General features: G+C 50.0%; 2 protein-coding genes across 2 annotated transcripts in view; one reads left to right on the top strand and one right to left on the bottom strand.

Moving 5' to 3' along the window:
* The window catches only part of LOC104076761 (tyrosine-protein phosphatase non-receptor type 11-like), a gene marked incomplete at its 5' end in the record, with an annotated part of 21,227 nt that extends 9,757 nt beyond the window's left edge, over window positions 1-11,470 (top strand). Inside the window, 13 exons of the mRNA XM_009577750.1 lie at window positions 164-358; window positions 3,152-3,344; window positions 3,453-3,572; window positions 3,879-3,992; window positions 4,604-4,700; window positions 5,650-5,729; window positions 6,439-6,594; window positions 7,569-7,700; window positions 7,932-8,086; window positions 8,479-8,546; window positions 9,436-9,587; window positions 9,804-9,904; window positions 11,386-11,470. Coding sequence (XP_009576045.1) covers window positions 164-358; window positions 3,152-3,344; window positions 3,453-3,572; window positions 3,879-3,992; window positions 4,604-4,700; window positions 5,650-5,729; window positions 6,439-6,594; window positions 7,569-7,700; window positions 7,932-8,086; window positions 8,479-8,546; window positions 9,436-9,587; window positions 9,804-9,904; window positions 11,386-11,470 — 1,648 coding nt within the window. The remainder of the gene's footprint in view (window positions 1-163; window positions 359-3,151; window positions 3,345-3,452; window positions 3,573-3,878; window positions 3,993-4,603; window positions 4,701-5,649; window positions 5,730-6,438; window positions 6,595-7,568; window positions 7,701-7,931; window positions 8,087-8,478; window positions 8,547-9,435; window positions 9,588-9,803; window positions 9,905-11,385) is intronic.
* A 4,124-nt stretch (window positions 11,471-15,594) lies between these two features.
* On the bottom strand, window positions 15,595-16,404 carry RNF223 (ring finger protein 223). The gene has a single exon (XM_009577749.1). The coding sequence runs from the start codon at window positions 16,402-16,404 to the stop codon at window positions 15,595-15,597; it is 810 nt and encodes a 269-aa protein (XP_009576044.1).
* Between the last annotated feature and the right edge of the window lie 2,783 nt (window positions 16,405-19,187).

Here is a 19,187-nt window from a genome sequence, read left to right as displayed (position 1 = left end):
CTACTGTAGAAGCGTGGCCAGCATGAGCAGCATCTGAGTGAACGGAGAGTGCGTGGTGCAGCTTAAAGAGGTGGGTGGTGTTCAGGAGGCATCTGGACTCTGAAGGGCAGTGCTGGGTTTCCATTCTTTCATGCTTACGGTCTTGTTTGCCTTGCTTCCCCAGAAGAAACGATGAGGTGACACACATTAAGATCCAGAACACAGGGGATTACTATGACCTCTACGGAGGCGAGAAGTTTGCCACCCTTGCCGAGCTGGTGCAGTACTACACGGAGCAGCAGGGGCTGCTGCGGGAGAAGAACAGCAATGTCATCGAGCTCAAGTACCCTCTCAACTGCCAGGACCCCACCTCGGAGAGGTAAGCCACGTTCTCTAACAGCCTTTCCCGGTGATGGTGATGCTGTCTTCCCAACTGGCTCAGACCCTACAGCTGCACCTGGCCTGGGTTTGGAAAGGAGCCCGAAACAGCCTGTGGTTGGGTGTGATTTAGCTTTTGTGACCCAAAAGCTGCACACCTCTGGGGTATGGTTCCCTAGCTGCTCTGCGTGCAGAAGCTGGCTGGATAACATCAGCAAGGCCCAGAAGCTGATACTTGCTCAGTGTCAGTGTGTGCCGATAAGCTTTCTCTAGCTTTTAGGTAGCTGGGAACACGAGCAGTATGAGTCCATCTGCAAAGGGTGCTGCAGGTGTATCCTAGGACGCACGCAGCTTTGATTTTAAAAGAAACAAAACACATGCGAGTGACTTGTGTCCGTCTGCAGAACGCTGGGTAGAAATGCCCTGAAAAAAGTCTTTCCCATCCCATCTCGGGCTGTAACCGCTGTTCATCCCGGTAGCAACACACCGTTGTCTTGCAGGGAGGGGGGATGGCTGACTCGCTGTGAGAAGCCGCTTGCCTCAGGCTACTTCAGGATGTTTCCACCAGCCGATTAGTGACCTTCTTTCCTCCCCTTCGTCTGTGACACTCCAGTGACCCCTTTTTTCCTTCTCCTCCCCCTCAGTTTCCCCAGTGTCATATGCAGCGGCTGACACTGTGGGTTGGAAAGGGGAAGGCCTAGTCAGGCGGCTGGCGATGCCAAAGCAGGCCCCGGATTACTCTAACTTTAGCAGCCGGGGTAAGGCCAAGCTGTGACTAGTCTCGGTTCCTGAAATGGAGCAGAAGCGCTGCCCTCCTCGCCGTCATGTGAGCCGGCTGGGCCCGGGCGCTGGGAAGTCCCTCCAGCTCATGTGCTGCCTTGTTGCCAGGGAGGTTTCTTTGCTCCTTCCAGATCTCACTGTGAAAAGCGGCCGGGCAGCCGCTCAGGTTAACAGAAACTCTGGAAAATTGGAAACCCCCTTCAGCTGGGTTTCCCCTTTTTTCCCCACCAAGGAAAGTCTGGCTTGGCAAAGAAACTCCATAAAGATTTCTGCTCCAGACCACACATCTGGTGGCATCAGGGAGAAGAGAGGGGAAAAGGGTCCAAGTCCTCTAAATACACGAAATGACGATGGTGTCAGAATGTAGCGGAATGCGTCAGGGTAGCAGTGTTTCCAAGACCTGGGCCTGAATAGCAGCAGTGCTGTAAGCAGGCGCTGAGGTACTTCACCTCTGCAGCAGTACGACTCGTGCAGCCCCGTGATCCTGATGCCTTCTCAAGCCTGCAGGAAGGAGTCTTGCTCTTTACAGGTCTTCCCAGTCAGGCTTGAAATGGCTGCCTTTGCAGCATGCTGAGTCGGGACTCAAAAGGCCCAGCATCACTGTCTGCTGTTCTATAAACTTCGTCCTCCGGGACAAAGTTGCTGAGACGTGACGTGATGCCATTGCATCGCCCCTGGAAGGTTATTTTGAGCCTCTCTGAATTCCTGGCAGCTTGGCTGGCCGGCCAGGAGCCAGCGTCTTCAAAGTGAGACCTGTGGCATCTGCCTAGAGCCATGGCTGAGTGTTGATGGAGTGTGAGGATCGAAGGCTCCAAGGCAAAAAGAAACTCATCTTCACTCCAAACTGTTATTTGTGTATGGAAGGCTGTAGCAGAGTGCTAGCCCATGAAGCACGCCTGCCCCGGATAGCCGTGTGCGGGTAGGCGAGACGTGCTGCCTTGCTGAGCTGCTGTGCAGCAAAGGCCAGGTGAGCTGCCTAGCCAGAGCACCGAGCTATAGTGCTGCAATAGTGCTGCAGATGGAGCTGCAGAGGGCATGCCCAGGAACGGGCAGATTATTGTGTGTTTCACCCCAAGGCATTGTGGCAAGACAGCTACAAACTTCTGACCAAGCCAGTTGAAAGATAGCCTGCATTTCACTGAGACTGCAGTGTAAGTATGTCAGCAGACCAAGAGAAAGGATTATGAGAGATGAGATGGAGAAACAGGGGCACGTGCGTGCAAGATGTACACAGACGGAGAGGTGGAGCAACTCATGCCTGCAGAGCGAGGCTTGGGAAGAGCTGAGCACAAACCTCTGCACGTTGTCATTGCCACTGGCTGGAGATGCGGCTGCGGGCAGGGTTGGAGGGGGAGAAGCCTCCTGGGCACAGTGGGGAACCCCATTTTGCCACTCTAGGCGAGCGTGCAGGGCCCTTCTGTTCTCCCCCAGCCGGACCTGGGCTGAGGTTAGTGAGCTGGGAGGGGAGCAGCAGTAACTACAGTGAAGACGACCGTTCTGAAAATCCTTCCCAAACTGTGTCAGAGCATCTTGTGCCTGGTCAGTGTTGTCCATGCTCTGTGTCTGATACTGCCTGACTACAGCCTGCTGACTCCAAGTGTTCTGCTTTTTCTTCCATATTAAAAAAAATAAAGGAAAACGTAGCCACCTTCAAGTAAGAACTGCCAGAATCATGTTTCTTGTATCTTCATTGGAAGCTATCCCTAGATGACAGTGCTTGTCATACATCACGTGGCAGTTTAATATACTGATGCCGTTTCACATTTGGCTGGAGGATTGAGCAAAGTCCTGACGCTTCCAGCCTCAGGCTAAGGTATTGATGTGACATTGCAAAGTGTTGGAGGAAAGTCACTGGGGACTGTTTCTAAAATAACTCAAGCTGGTGTTGTGCCAGTGGGAGCCTAGAAATGGGTTTCCCATGAACACCATCCCCAGCAGTGCCTGTAGCTCTTGTCTAAAGGCAATGCTCTGTGCATTTCTGAGCTGACCTTGCTCCCCATTGCTGCTCCCCAAGGTGGTACCATGGGCACCTCACTGGCAAGGAGGCAGAGAAACTTCTGACAGAGAAAGGGAAACCAGGTAGCTTTCTGGTGCGGGAGAGCCAGAGCAAACCAGGAGACTTTGTACTGTCGGTGCTGACGAATGAGGATAAAATGGAGACTGGAGATCGGAAGCCACACGTGACCCACGTGATGATCCACTACCAGGTGGGAAGTGTGCTGTCCCTGCTCGCCCTGCCATAGGCGCTGGGTGGGCGACCCAACTGGGAGCTCTGCATTCGCCTCTCACTGTGGTTTTGTCATTCTCTGCTGCAGCCAGACGGGAAGTATGACGTGGGGGGAGGAGAGAGGTTTGACACGCTCACAGACCTGGTAGAGCACTACAAGAAAAACCCCATGGTGGAGAAATCTGGAGCTGTGGTTCATCTGAAGCAGGTAATAGCTGCTCTAGCACATATTTGTTGGTTTTGGGCTTGCCCAAACTCCTGGGGGAGTGCACAGATCTGCCCCTGCTCTTTGGGAACTCCCTGCCCCCAGAACATCCCGCTGGCTACTTGTCACGCTTGTCCAGGCTCACGCTTGCCAGAGAGGTCCCTGGCCTCAGGGATGGACCCAATTCCTGCCAATACCCCCAGGGATTCAGGAACTGTTGTGGTTTTTTTTTTTTTTTGTTCACGGGGAAAATGATCTGTCTTTCTGTTATTGAAAGTGATTTCTATTCTGTCTTCATCTGTCTTTCAGCCGTTCAATGCCACGCGCATCAATGCAGCTAACATTGAAAACAGAGTGAAGGAGCTAAACAAAATGGCGGATCACAGTGAGAAGGCCAAGCAAGGGTTCTGGGAAGAGTTTGAGGTACAGGATGCTCCTGTGCTCTGTCCCACTTGTGCCTGTGGGGCATGGGAGCGTCGTGGGTTTCCAGCACTGAGGACCTCTTCTCAACACTGTTTCTCCTTTCCCTGCTTTCCGTGTTCAACTGAGTTACTTCCTGGTCCTTTTTTTCATTGCTTTTTCTCATGTCCGAGGCAGTTTCTCCTTCCACATCCTAGAACTGCGTGCCTCCTGTTCCCTGCAGGAATTTGTGCCTTCTCCCCCCATTAACTCTCCGTCGTGGGTTTCCAGCACTGAGGACCTCTTCTCAACACTGTTTCTCCTTTCCCTGCTTTCCGTGTTCAACTGAGTTACTTCCTGGTCCTTTTTTTCATTGCTTTTTCTCATGTCCGAGGCAGTTTCTCCTTCCACATCCTAGAACTGCGTGCCTCCTGTTCCCTGCAGGAATTTGTGCCTTCTCCCCCCATTAACTCTCTCATCAAGCTGCTTCTTGGCTCCCTTTCCCTTCCTGCCAGCACTCCCTCTGCTCTTCTCAGCGTTAGGAAGCCAAGCAGCTAGTCGAAAGAGCCTTTCCTTTGCCTCTGACTCCTCTTGCCTGCCCAAAACAGCTGGTTCTTTTGTTCTCTGCCCCACAGATGCTGCAGCAGCAAGAGTGCAAGCTCCTCTACCCCAGGAAGGAGGGACAGCGGCCAGAGAACAAGGCAAAGAATCGCTACAAGAACATCCTTCCCTGTAAGGAGACACTGAGTACTGGTTTGGTGTTTTTTCACCCCAATTTCTGCACTGAGTACTGGTTTGGTGTTTTTTCACCACAGTTTCTCCAGCCTTCTCTGGGGCTAGTTAACCCTGCAGAGCTTTCTGATCATAGCTGAGTTGGAAAGAGATGTACACTGTCCTAGTGGAGTGGTCCAGTTAGTTCATGGCGTTCTCCATCCCCTTTCTAACCTGGTCCTTCCCTTTTGCATGGGAAACTGATAAATTGCTCTCCTCTCTTTGGGCTGTGAGTCCAAATATGCTTCAGAGCTGAAGTGTAGTTCAAAAGTCATGTGGAGCCAGAGCCTCCAAAGGAAATACTGGAAAACTTGAGCTCGGGTTAGTCTGCAACACTGTGTATCACTAATGTCCATCCAAGTTACTCGATTGGCAACACAGCTGTGAGCCGGGTAGTGTGGACTAGGCTAAGTGTCATTAGGAGAGCATTTTAGACCCTCTTTTGTGGTAGTTATCCATGTGACTTCATATTCCATCCAAGTTACTCGATTGGCAACACAGCTGTGAGCCAGGTAGTGTGGACTAGGCTAAGTCTCATTAGGAGAGCATTTTACACTCTCTTTTGCGGTAGTTATCCATGTGACTTCATAGTAAGAGCCTTGTGGAAGCCCTTGCTGGGAGCCACCGTGACTGCCCTGCAGCAAAGCCCATCCGTGCTCCTCTGTGGGTGACTCGCTCCTGTTACTCGATTGGCAACACAGCTGTGAGCCAGGTAGTGTGGACTAGGCTAAGTCTCATTAGGAGAGCATTTTACACTCTCTTTTGCGGTAGTTATCCATGTGACTTCATAGTAAGAGCCTTGTGGAAGCCCTTGCTGGGAGCCACCGTGACTGCCCTGCAGCAAAGCCCATCCGTGCTCCTCTGTGGGTGACTCGCTCCTGTGTTCATTCTGGACTTTCTTCTCCTTCAGTTGATACCACACGGGTGGCACTCCGAGACGTAGACGAGAGCGTGCCTGGGTCAGACTACATCAATGCCAACTATATCAAGGTACTTGGGAAAGGGGAGACACCATGTGGGGGCTGTCTTCAGCCCAGCGCTATGTTTCTGGTGGGTAAGTGCAGTAATGGTGTAAGTCTTGAGGGAATGGCCTGTCAGGACCAGTGTCTTTCACTGGGTCCAGGCCAAACACTGGATTTTTCTACTGTATCCCAAGGGATCTCATGATTCTACCATGTCCTATTTGCCCCTATTGAAGAGTTTATCTCAATCCCCTCCTTTCCTTACCTGTTCAGGAGGTCCTAGGGGACTGACCCAGACTCTGTCATTGAACATTATCTCTGAGGTCAAATTATAATTGTCATCTGTAAGCTAAGAGCTGCTTGAAGCTGTATTTCCAGCAATGCTGCTCTGGCACTTAAGCGCCAGGCTTTGGGAAACCTTCAAGGTGGCTTCATTCCAGCCACGTCCACCTGCAACTTCTGCAGCTGCCTGCTGGCAAGAGTCTGTTGTGCAGTAATGTTACAGCAGCATAAAGGTCCCCAGAGGCAGGTAGACCATTTTGCTGGTGGCTCTGTTGAAGCTGGTGATGGGAGCGGTTCGTGTCTGCAGGTCTGATGAATAGAGGAAAATCAGCTAGCTCAAAAATTCTGCGTGGCAAGGTGTGCTGACTTTGCCGCTAAAGGTGCACTAAAGCAATTCTCAGTTCTCCACTCCAGCATGATTGGGTTTTTTTTTTCCCCTCTCCTTTGTTCCTCAGAGCATCCCTGAAGACGGAAGGAACTCGGAGCACTGCAAGATCTATATAGCCACCCAGGGCTGCCTGCAGACGACAGTGAATGACTTCTGGGCCATGGTGTATCAAGAGAACAGTCACGTCATTGTCATGACAACCAAGGAGGTGGAGCGGGGCAGGGTGAGCGCTTGTAGGGTGCTGTCCCCAAGCCTGAAAGTTACCTGCTGCTAGTACTAATAGTGTTAAGTTGTCTCTGGCTAGCTTTCATTTCATTTCTCCTCTGTCTTGTAATGTTGCCTTAGCTCTTCTTCGTGAAAGAAACACACCACTTTGCTCTGCACAGCCCATCTCCCCAGCCCCATAAATATTAATGGAGTGTCCCTCATATGACTTGCTTCAAGGCTCTGGGGAATTGCAGATGGCAGAGAGAGAGAGAGAGAGAAAGCATCGTGCTTGTTACAGCAAGCTGGAAAGCAGGGCGGGGGGGCGGGGGTGTTGCAAGCTGTGCGAGGGACAAAAGCAATTATACAACCTGTCTGTGTACCACCTGTGTGCATTTCAGTAAATGGTAGGGCCCAAGGAATACAGTGAAATTCCATGCAGAGCCGTTCACCGGAACAGCCTTCCCCAGTAAAGAGAGGAGCTAATTACGATGGGCACTAGCAGTTTTGCTTAGGAATGAGGGGGAGGCTGTGCTTGCAGCAGCCTAGTGCAGAGATGAGGTAAAGATAGCTCTACTTGCAAGCCTTCTTTTGTATTGGCAAAGAGGGGATGGGCTGGAGGACAGGAGGGGTATAGACAGACTACATAGCCCCTTGGGATGGAGATTTGGCTCAGGAGTTGGGCAATGACCAGACCAACAGCTCAAGTGCTATGTGTCAAGACTATGCCTTTGGCAAAGCAATGCCTGCCTGAGGCTGGGGCTAGCTGAGGAGGGAGATTCCCATAGGGATCACATCCTTCATATAGGAAGGGGCCTTTCCTGTACATCCCCAGTTCAAAGGAAATGCTCTGTGTGTATGGCTCTCCTTTAAACCTCTGCGCTGGGGCTATACACCCTTTGAATGCAGCAGCATCCCCGAGTGAGGTGGTCAGGGGTTCATCCTCCAGCTCTCCACTCTCGACTAACGAGCAGCTATCTGATGTTGCTGCAGAACAAATGCTTCCGTTACTGGCCAGACAAGAGCTGCACCAAGGAATACGGGTGCATCTGTGTGCGAAACGTGAGCGAGCGTGAGGCCCAGGGCTACTACCTTCGGGAGCTGGAGATCTTGCGGATCGACAGGGTGAGTCCTCTGCTGCTGTCTGCCCACTCTGCTGGGAACAGGCTGGTGCTGGAACCCCTGGGGAGGGAGCTGTGGCTTTTTTGGTTTGTTTGTTTGTTTGTTTTTTTACTTAATGGTCCCACTGCTTAAGTTCTGGGCCACTTTGCCCCAGCTTTGATAAAAAGAAAGGAAGGAGAAGCCTCCTAGTAGGAGGGGTTTTCTGACTAGGTGGTGGGTCTCTGCTCCCTGCAGGATGAGCGCCCAAGACTGGTGAAGCACTATCAGTATTTTAGCTGGCCAGACCACGGGGTGCCCAATGAACCAGGAGGGGTTCTGAGCTTTCTGGACCAAGTGAATCGGGCACAGCGAAGCATTCCAGACACGGGGCCGATCATAGTACACTGCAGGTACGAACCAGTGGGCTGTCAGCGGGTTACTGCAGTGGGGATGGGTAATAAAAATACGTCTTTTCTTTTTTGTTACACCTGCAGCTGGGTCATCACATGAGCTGATGGTGGGCAATTGAGATATAAGTATACATATAGGAAAATACAGCCCTCCTCCAGAGCCTCACTGGGGATAGCGCAGGGAAGAGCAGGCCTGATGTGGAGTTGGTAGCTCTGATGCAGCCTGCTAGACTCTGATCTCCTAAAGGTCAGCATTTGGCTGGGCTTATCTTATAGCAACCATGCCAAATCGGCCCAGAACGGACCAGGCATGCAGATGAGCATGGGAGCTAAACTGACTAACTCTGGAGAATGTTTCTTCCTGCAATGATTTTTTTCTTTTCTCTTTCCAGTGCTGGAATAGGACGCACAGGCACCATCATAGTTATAGATATTCTGGTGGATATTATTCACAGGCAAGGTATGTCTCCCTGTCTATCTCGTGGCTTTCACTGTTTGCCTTGCTCTGACCAGTTATGGGATAACCCTGCTCTTGTGCAAGCAGTGGGTACGTGATCCCCAAGCATGGGTTTGACTCGTCCGGGAAGCAGTGGACGAATGCAGGGTGAGAAGGGCTTGTGTGCTGTGCCCAGTTCCCCGTTTCTCTGTGGGCCAAGAAAGGGAGCTCTGTCGTAACAAGATGTGAACCCTCTCCCAATGGGTGTGCACATGGACAGCCCTCTAGTAAGGGAGATGCCTTCAGCAGCACAGCACAGGAGGGTCGTCTTGTTGGCATCAGTGGGGCCAGGATTTCAAGGTCTCCTGGAAAACCCTTTTATTGAGGGTGGGGTGGGAGGAAACAGGTTCAGTAAGGGTGTAACTTCAGTAGCCCTTTTAGAAATAAGTCCCCCAAACTCTTCTGTGTAGAAGAGCTGTCACCCTTACCTGAAATTCTAGAGCTGTTATGGAACTCTCCGTGGTATCTCTGGGTCTGATCTGGGAGCCTTGAGGCAGGTGGACCCTCTTCAGCAATGGTTGTATCTATTTCATAAACCATGCAAGGGGGTAAGTCTGGATCTGTAGGAAGTTGCTGCAGAACAGACCTAATTCCCCTTCCCCTTGCTCCACGCAAGTCAGCCCTGCCTCAGCCATTCTCAGTCCGAGGTGCTCTGGCAGGGGGGTAAAAAAAAAAAATTAAAAAATTGAAAAATCTCCTGGGCACAGAGATGTACCAAATCCTTTCACAATATTCCAGGGCTTTGCTGGCACTGTGTGCAGCCAGATACTGAAAGCTTTCAAAGTTGTCTTAAGAAAATACTTTTTCAACCTAATTCCCGCTCCCTAAACCTCACCTTCTCACTCTTGGTCAGGCTTGGACTGCGATATTGATATCCCCAAAACTATCCAGATGGTCCGCAGGCAGCGTTCGGGCATGGTGCAGACAGAGGCACAGTACAAGTTTGTTTACATGGCTGTTCAGCAGTACATTGAGGTTGAGCAGAAGAGGTTGGAAGAAGAACAGGTGAGTTCCGTTCGGTTTGGTTGGAAAAGCAAGGGCAGAACTTGGCCCAGACAGAACACTGCTTCCACTCCCACCTTCTCCCTGGAACTCAAATACTGCCCTGAACACATGGAAATAAACTCACACCCAGCTCCCCTGCTGGAATATGGGATCTTGTGAGGCTTTCTTCTGCAGCTGCTATGAGTGGGGGTTTATTGTCTTTGCTTTCTCTTTCAGAGGAATAAAAGGAAAGAGCGAGACTACTTGAATATCGGCTACTCTCCTATGGAAAAAGGCAGAGCCAAAGGGCAGCCCCCTTCACCACGGGCCCAGTCTGTGTAAGCTGAATGTCCCTCTGCCAGGGCTAAGAACTTCTGTAGCAGTAGAGAGAACAGCTTGAGCGAAGGCCCCAGTATTTATCCTTTGCCAGCCTGCCTCTCCCATACCTGAAACCTGACCAGTGGCTGGCTATCATATGGGAATGGCTAAAAATAAACCGGTGATCCCACCACACTGTCAGCGGTGGTGGTAGCAGCCCACCTTGCTTATGTGCTGCGCTTTTGCAGCTGCTTTGGAAAGGGGAGGAGGAAAGAGAACCTAGCCTTTAGTAACTAGTGCCTCTGGAGAATGTCTCTGGAGAATCTGCCAGAGAGTGAAACTGGGCCACTGCCGCTGAGGGAGTTTTACAGCAAAATCTGAAGGAAGATGAGAAGAGAGCAGAGGGAGGTGGATTCGCACCTATGTAGGGAGGGAGTGTGTGCTAAGTAGCATGAGTTCCTTACATAAGCAGAGATAAAATACCCCAAAATATGTTTTTCCCTTTTGCCCCAAATAATGGAATACCAGTGAGGGATGGAGAGGAGGTTATGAGTTGAAGGTGAGTGGGCAGGAACATAGGTCGGTTATAGAATATCAGAGCTTTCTGGGCACCTTGAATTGCAGGATGGGTTTTGAAAGAAGAGATGACTAGGCAGGAGCAGAGGAGTGGCTGTTAAAGTGGAGGTAGAAATGCTGTTGCTGGGCTCGTGCAGAACGAAAAATCCAACTGAAGAGAAGAAGGCAAAAGGAGATGTCACACGTTCTTCTCTGGGCGTCTGGCAACCGCCGGAGTGCTAGTGGCTCCTGCCCGCTGTGCTGCGAAGACCTTGCTTTCATGCAGCGCTAAAGGGAAATCTGGATCCTTTGCTGGCATTATGAACCTTCCAACTCCTGCTGGATCTGGCCAGTTGGGATCTTCCCTGCTGGACACTAGAAACGTTTGTGTCCTGTTTAAAATGCCCAACTTTGAAAGTGCAGCTCTGAATAAATGAGGGCAGGGAGGGCTGTGTGGGACTGAGCCGAGCAAGGCGAGCTCTACACGGCTGGTACTGTTGGCTCCAGAGAGCTCCCGTGAGTTCAGCTTTGGGTGTCAAACCTGCTTTAGAGGTACTTGGATCTGGCTTTTGGAGCAGCCCTCTCCTTCCATGAGATTTTTGGAAAATCCAGAGAAACTGGGTACGTAGAGAAAATAAGAGTAGGAAATACCAGGAACTGTATCCGCTGATCCTGCAGAAACTTTGCATCCATGAAAGGCTGACATGTGGAGGAAGGCTCAAGGCTCCATCCCCAAGCTGTATTGGAACCTAGGAGGGGTGGCCCAGCCGGCAGGAGAGAAAACAGGGATTGAGAACAGCGGGTAGCCCTATGTCGTCATCTACAGGGCTGGGGAGGCAAAAAGGGAGCTTGGCTGGGCCATTCCCCGCTTCCCACTGGCCACCTGCCTCTGGGAAAAGATCCAGAGCAGTGAGGCTGTTAATAACAAGGCTTTGTTTCTTGACAGGGTTGATGATGAGTCAGCTTCCGTCTACGAGAACCTTAACATCAAAAGCCCAAAGGTTTCAGGGATGAGTAATACGGGGCGATAAAGGAGCCGGAGGTGAGCTGTATGGAGGCTGTACAGGTAGGAATGCTTCCCTTGTTTAACTGAGAGTGTCACCACGGTCTGTTTACTTCGCATTTGACCCAGCTCCTCTTCAGCTCAGCTTATGCAGATCTCTGTGGCTCTGCCTGCATCAGGGAAGCTGATGCTTTGATGAAATTTGACGGAGCCTAAAGATGTGGCTGTGGCCAGCTGCTGATGGGGGAACGGGAGGGAAATGGGGTAGTGAGGTCTCAACAGGGAAACACATTTATAACGTTACCAGTGAGGGGGGAGATCTGCCTTTTGGACTGTTATGTCAGGAAGCTGTCAGACTCAGCACAGACTGTGCTGTGTATGCAAACAAGCAGGCGAGACTTCACACGCTGGGAGTGTCTCAGCTCTGTAACCTTATCAGTGCACTTTTCTCCCAGTTACAAACCACGCCGCCTTTCTTCCTTCTTGTTTTGGAATGCAGGATTTACAGTGTTTACGTCCACCCTTTCCAAGTTCTGCAATTGCGGACAATTTTTTTTGCCCGTCTTGCCTTCCCCAAGCACCTTGGATTCAGTGAGGAAGTAAGAAGCTGACTGTAAGAAGCAAGCAGAGTCTGCGCCTAAGAACATGCTTTGACCTAACTTATTCATGAGAAGGATCTTCTCCCATTCTCCCCTGTATCAGTAGGTTGATATTATGTGGAAGTGCCTCTGGACATTCATTAGGGCATCAAGGCTCAGTTTTTTGGGTTGGTTGTTTTTTTTAATTTAAGATTCTTATTTTTTACACACAAATTGTTAAAAGGAACAGAAATGACTATTTGCTTAGGAGCTTTCCCAGGGTTGCCCGCTTAGGGCATTAGTAAAATGTTAGTACACTTTAATGTTTTCATTAGGTCAATCATTTCTAAGCTAGAAGTGTTTTTAGACTAAATCCTGGAGTAACTGTGCCTGTGAGGGTGAGAAATAGAGAGCACTGCCTGGACCCAGGTGTTTGCACCTCTGATTCTTCTTCTCACACTTCCTTTTGGCTGTACCAGTTCTAGATTTCTATGCAACCCTGCCAAAGCACACCGAGCAATCCCTGCTGCTGTAGTACAGCAGATGCGCGTGTGTGTGCCCGAGAGTCTGCTAGCTGCTCTGCACGTGGGTTTCACAGCAGAATTGACAGACAGAGGTGAGCATCTCCATCTTTGGCTGTGTGGGTCTGAATGTTGAGCTAAGTGAAATCCCACCTAGCTGATGGGTGCTGAAGAGTAGGAAAGCAGCTTTGACTATGCGCTGTGCTTTTAGCCACCCCTGGCGAGCAGCAGCCTAGGATACTAAACTGAGCTGAACTTTTTGAGCTGGGCCCCTCTAAGCTTGATGCAGCTCTGCCATTACCTTGCTGCCGACTTCTTTTTTTTCCCCCTGCAACTATATGACAAGGCAAGTGTTGTGTCTGCTGAGTAGGGGTGTTGTAGGAGTGTTTGTGACTTTACCAGTGCCATGAAGACGAGTGTGTCACCGAGTAGAGTATTCCAGCTCTGTTGATAAGTCTTGACTCGTGACTGCCAGTGCTTCCCGCTGTTCCAGCCCTAAGAGCCTGCAAATAGTCCTGCCAAAGAACCCCTTCCTGCAGGATTCGACAGTGTCTGAAAGTGCATTCTGTGGGGAGCCTTGGGTCTCCTGAGTCTCTGGAACTGGATGGACTTGCTGCATGGTTGGGGTTTTAGTGCCTGGAGTGCCAGCTCCAAGCGTTGAGCAGAAGTGGTGGAACAAAAGCACAATGACATACCTTGGCTGTATTTCCTGGCTGGTCTTTCTGGTCCCTTGTCACAGGGACAGGAGAACTGTTTATTTTTATTGCACTTTTAATAAATGTTCAATATTCTCAAGGCTTTTTTTTTTTTTTTTCCCTTTCTTTTTAAGTAGTTTGCTTTTAGGGAAAGTGACTGATGGTGTGGACAACGGGGCATCCTGAATGTCTCCCATCACCAAATGCTACTGTTCAGGGCCCTGTTTTCACTTGTTTTGACTCTTCCTTTTGACTATGCAAGAGTGAGAGGTTTAGCTGCGTGTTAGCTAAGCCTTCAACCTTTGTTTCCAAGTACATGGTGAGAAGGGGAAGTGCAAAGCGACAGCCGCCACAAGGATGCTGTGACAGACTACTAGGAACAATTGGAACTGTGAGAACATCTCTGTGGCCCGTTTGCCACCGTAACAATAGGTATTATGAGGCTGAAGATGTTATTTCCCTCTCCCCTGCCCTTAGGTCTCATCAGTGGGAGTTGAATGCTAACAAAGATGGAATGACAAAGCACTGCATCTCTACTAGTGTCTATTTGCTTGGCTTAGTCCCCAAACGCACCTTGGGTAAAATGGAAGTGCCTTCTCTGCCTTAAGTCTCGGTGAGTCACTTTTTCCAAGAACACACTGAAACTGGTGCTGTGAAGATATCCTTTCAGTGGCAAGCACGGGGGAACGGCCAGGATGGTACAAGTGGGAATCCCTGTCAAGCCCAATGACTTTGGCAGAAGGTGTTACAGTGCCTGGAGTGGTTTCTGCAGACATGTGGCTGGCACAGATAATACCACCCCGCAGCTGAACAACAAAGGTGTTGCAGATACAGCACATGCAGCAGCTTTCTTTGGAAGTTTTGCATAGCAACGGACTTGAGTTACTTCTGCCGTTGCTTCAGCCTTTTCTATTTCAAATTAGATTTTCTGGAAAGGGAGGCTGGAAGCATCTTTCATCCAGCTGGGAAGAAGCAAAAGATGAGCAGTCTTTGCAGCTTCTCTTTTTAGGTCAAATCAGGGAAACACAGAGGGAAGTCACACCTGGGACAACGCAGCGTAGATGGTAGTAGGTGTGAATTTACAGGGTAAAGCTGTCCACGTGTGCAGGACTGTACATCACCGGGACAGCTGATGCATGGGCCAGAGTACAGGCATGCTACCTGCTGTGTAGCTACCATGATCTGGGAATGCAGCTGGACTCAGGACTGCTCAGTGAACACCTCCAACTGCAAGTAAGAAGGGAAGTGTGGAGTAATTGCTACAAATTGACACCTTGCATTGTATAAAATATAATTTAATACATACACGTATGGTACTTGCATACAATACTGTCTTACATCCATGTGTTTGAATAGAAAACATTTACTTGTAAGCCGCCTTCATCATGAAGACTTTTGTTAATCACTGTCAGAAGATCACTGCATTAAATAAAAATATAGTGTAAGCAACTGGCCTGTGTCTTAATACTGACACATTTTAAGATTAGGAGGGTAAAGCTGTCAAAAGATGGAACTTCTATTGTTTTGGCAACAGTTTGCCTGTGGAAAGTATGAATGAAGTTTGCTGGTGAAGTAACTCGAGGGGCAGGGTTACACAGCGGTGTCGGTGCGCCTGCAGAACTCACCCCCGGTGTTCAAAATCGCTTTCCAGGTAAGGATGAGTGATTTTTAAGCATCATCTTAGTTAAAAACGAGTAGAATGGCTACTCTGTTCTACTCAAAAGCTCATCAGGATGGTAACAGGGCTCAGGGGAGTAGCAGTGATAGATCCCTGTTTTGTCAGCAGGAGGCAGCATTTACACCTCCAACGTTGAATTACACAGCGGAAATGTTTCAAGCGTGTGGAATAAGGATAATTTTCATCTGCTTATACAACTTTGACACGTCTTTACCCTCCCAATCCCAGCTCCTCTTAGGAATAATCATGTAGAACCTTCAGTTTGCAAAAATAGCCCTTTATTCCCTAAGGGAGTTAGAGGAACTGCACCCACTGTCACCTGGTATCCAGCCAAGATAGCACACGGCCGCGTGCCACTCGAGGCAGACAGTCCTAGAAACCTGTCTGTGGCTTTCACAGCTCTGGTCTCCACGGAGAGGTTGGCAGCAGGATGCTGAGGCAGCTCCTTGGAGCATTCCTGGGCTGGAAACAGCTTGGCGGGCCAGTATTTCAGCAGAGCTCCTGGAGGTGGATGGTGTGTTCAAGTGCAGGCACGGAGGGAGCGTGGGGAGTGGGCCGCGGGGTCTGCCAGCAAACCAAGGAACGCCGTCGGGGCGGTAGGCCCCGTGCCTGCCTCCCCGACGTGCCGTGGGGAGGGAGCCGACAGCCTCGCCCGACGGGAGCGAGGGGCTGCCTCGCTGCTACTGGAAAGGGAGTTGTGTCACAGGTGCTGCCGCTGTGGTGTGTTTAGAGGGAAGGTAGTCCGGCCTGCTCATCGCAACAGTCCTTGTGAAGCAGCGGAGGTTCCCCGTCTTCAGGGCGCACTGGACCGGCCACAGAATGATGCAGAAGAGGATGATGATCAACGCAGAGAGGAGCAGTATGCGTTTCCAGTCATCGCACATGTCACAGCGGGAGAGCCTCCCAGCTAACCCTGCCGGGGGGGCCTCCGGACTTTCCGGCTTGCTCATGGCGACATCAATGGAGATACACGAGTCTGGATTCTCAGGGTCATCAGATGACTGACGGCAGCACAGCTTGGTCCCTTCCATCCAGAGCACCTTCTCCTGCTGGAGTTCAGGAGGCAGCGTGGCCAGGAGCTCCTTGCTGGTCTCGAGTGCTGGGGCACCTTCCAGAGGGATGCTGGTCAGCTGCCTGCAGAAGGGGCAGGGGAGCTGGTCCCCCGGTTGGTTTGGGGGCAGCCCTGTGCTCAGGCGGGCCACACACTCCAGGCAGAAAACGTGGGAGCACTGGAGCAGCTTGGGCGTCTTGAAGGTGTTGTCATAGGTGTTGAAGCAAATGGAACACTCCACAGGGGAGGCTGGCTTCGGAGACGTCGGGTTTGGAGAGCCTGGCTTGTCGGTTGGGGACCTCGCCTTCCTCTTGCCATCTCCTGGGGAGGTGACAACAATGGGGCTGATGGGGATGGGGATTTCACTTGGAGAGGCAGGGACTGGGCTGGTGGGAGAGTCTGGCGTGTTGGAGTGCCACAGCTGCGTGAAGCACGACATGACGGAGCCCGGGGAAATAAATAGAGCCCTGGGAGACTCTAGAAGAGAAGAAAACCACAGCCTTCATTTTAAACAAGGTGAAGACACCCATCACCAGATCTACGTTTAACCCCTTAAAAGGCACAAAGAGCAAGTTCATGACTTCCACTGCATCCTGAGCCTGGAATAGATCCCTGCTAGAGGTGAGAATGACACAGGTAGTCTGTTCGAAGCTGCGTACCGAAGGTGAAGTTAAACATCCTGCAAAGAAGCAAGCAACCAGCAGAGATCCACCATCCAGCCAAAGCCTTTTCACCAGAACCACCATGGCATTATAGATGGGTGCAGTCTTTTTCCCCCGTACATGCCTCCCTCTGGGCAGAAAAAAACACAACAAAAACCTACCCCAGGTGGTGCTCCCCGACACCTGAGCAGGGAGGAGAGCAGAAGACTCCATGAGGTCAAGTAGGGACCTCGCTATGGCAGTCTATTAGTCTGGGAGGCACTCAGATATTATGGTGGCAGCATGAGCAAGGCCTAAGAGACAGATAACACTGTTCAGTTGTGGAGGTAGCAGGGGGGTGAATCTCTTCTCCTTGGTGTGCTCAGACAGAGCTTTGTGCCTTGAATCACGGTTCTGCATGCTGCCTAGCAGGCATGAGAGGCACCGCCCAGCGATGCTGCCTGGTTTTGTCTGTCCCCAGTGGGATCCGAACTCCCTCATGTCACAGGAGAACCCGAGGGAGGTGAGGAAACACAGTTATCTTGCAAAGTTTGTCCCATCCTCGGCCCCAAACAGCACAAGAAGCATCTCTCTCTCGTCACCGTGACACAGCAAGAAAAGCAATGTTGGAGGAAGTGGCCTTGGTGCCAGAGCAAGGGGAATTCTCCACTGTTTCCTTGTCGCTCTGGTTTCCCTAGGGAAACACAGTTCTTCCCTGTCCTCAGCCCTGGAGGAGTGCTGGCACGGCCCAAGCCTTGCTGTGTGCTGCCATGTGCTCTCTGCTTTGTTGTGGTGTGCAAGCAGGAGCCTTGAGTTGCATGGCTAATACGCCAGTTCTAGCAAAGCCGTTTACAACTTACTCCAGCCTTTTCAGCAAACTGGGTATTACCTTGAATTCCAGTTATCCTAGGCTAGACATGCAGCTTCGCATACATTCTGATAGTCAGATATATGACTTTTCAGCTTTTGAGCACTTTTACCTGAAAGCAAGTGTTTAGCTGGAAGAAATTCCCAGCGACGGCCCTGATGTTGTATGCCTGGGGAACATTTTTTTAGGATGTGTCACTGAACTAGCTAGGCTTGATTCTTTGTGTTGGGAGATTTACCGATGACAAGCCAGAAGTGTTCAGATTGCTGCTGTAATTATAGGTCTCCAGTCAATCCAGCAATGGCTCACCAGCATGGGACAGAGACTCCACGTCTCAGCATAAAAGGCTAATTTAAGGTATCAGAAGGACTGCATATTCCTCACATTGCACAAAAGTCTCCATTATTTAAGAATGAAGTATTCTCCCCCCCTCCATCACAGCTAGCGTTGCCAGAGCTGAAACCAACTTCAAGAAACCTCCTTCTTTTTTGTCTCTTATTCTAAATAAAGAAATTTTTCTGAAGCCTCTCCTCGAGTTAAATTTTCAGTCACAGACTATCTGCACTTTTCAGCAAGTTGCAAAGTTTTTTTAATGTATTTTTTTCCGGCTACAGCTCACCATGCATGTTTTAGCACAATCTGGCAGATGCTGATGAACTACAAATCCAAGCCCAAGTTGGCACAGAGATGAGGGAAACCCCTGGTTTTTTCTTTCTACTAAATCTTCTGTTTTGCAGGAGTCCATCCCCTATGCCTGGTTCTTTGCAGTCCCTCAGCTTGGACTGTTTGTCAGAAATTATGAGCAGCAAAACCAGTGGCAGAAGGTAACCTCAGAAAGAGAGAGCCTTCGCTTATGCAAACTGTGATTTCATAACCTATGTGAAAAAGCTGTTCTGTTGGGGTTTTTACTGGTTTGCAATACGACAGCTATAGCAACAGCAGTATCTTGATAGTAAACTTGAGGAAGTTTACTCACAACAGCTGCTTTTAAATGAAGATACAAGCTTTTGCTCATATTTTCCCTTTGCTAAAGGTGATCGTGACACTACAGATGCTTGTGTTTTAATAAATTTAGAGTCTACTTATTTTTCTCAACATCTTGGTGTTACGTGGCACCTAGATCAGACATGATGCAGGTAGTTGACTTAAACTGGGAAGATCTGAAAAGCAGGGCACAGAGCCAAGGCATGGGAAAGACAGTTTTAATTCATATTCTGCCACACCGGACAGGTCAGCCTCTGCCTGCTTTTTGTGTCTTTTGGTGTGTTGCCATAGAGCTGATGCTCAGAAAGTTAAATTGGGTTTGAGCAGCAGCTAACGCAGGGACCAAGATCCCTCCTGGGCACTACTGCTGTGCTACTAGATGAGAGCCGGTCACTAAAACTGGAGAGTCCCAATGAAGACATGCAGTGTGGGATCTCAATAGAATTAGTTAGGGTTTGGGGTTTTTGCTTGTTTGTTTTTCTGTTGGGGTTTTTTTTTGCACTACACAATTTTTTTTTTTTTTTTTTAATTAATACAAGACAATAACTTCAATTGTTCAGACCTCCATGGTCCCACTGCATTTCCTCAGACCCTGCAGCTATTTACCTCGCTTTCCCAGCTATTTACCTGGGCTTTCCAGAAACTTTGGGAACATCAGTAAATCACTAAACTGTTCAGGAGAGACACATAGACTCGGATTTAAAACTAAGTAGTTAAGTACTTCTTACT

This window comes from Fulmarus glacialis, unplaced genomic scaffold (assembly GCF_000690835.1).
Source record: "Fulmarus glacialis isolate BGI_N327 unplaced genomic scaffold, ASM69083v1 scaffold2165, whole genome shotgun sequence".
NCBI lineage: Eukaryota > Metazoa > Chordata > Aves > Procellariiformes > Procellariidae > Fulmarus > Fulmarus glacialis.
This window is presented reverse-complemented; position numbering and strand designations above follow the sequence as displayed.

Coding starts and splice junctions, on each gene's coding strand:
- RNF223 (XM_009577749.1), bottom strand. CDS start 16,404: ATGTCGTGCTTCACGCAGCTGTGGCACTCCAACACGCCAGACTCTCCC.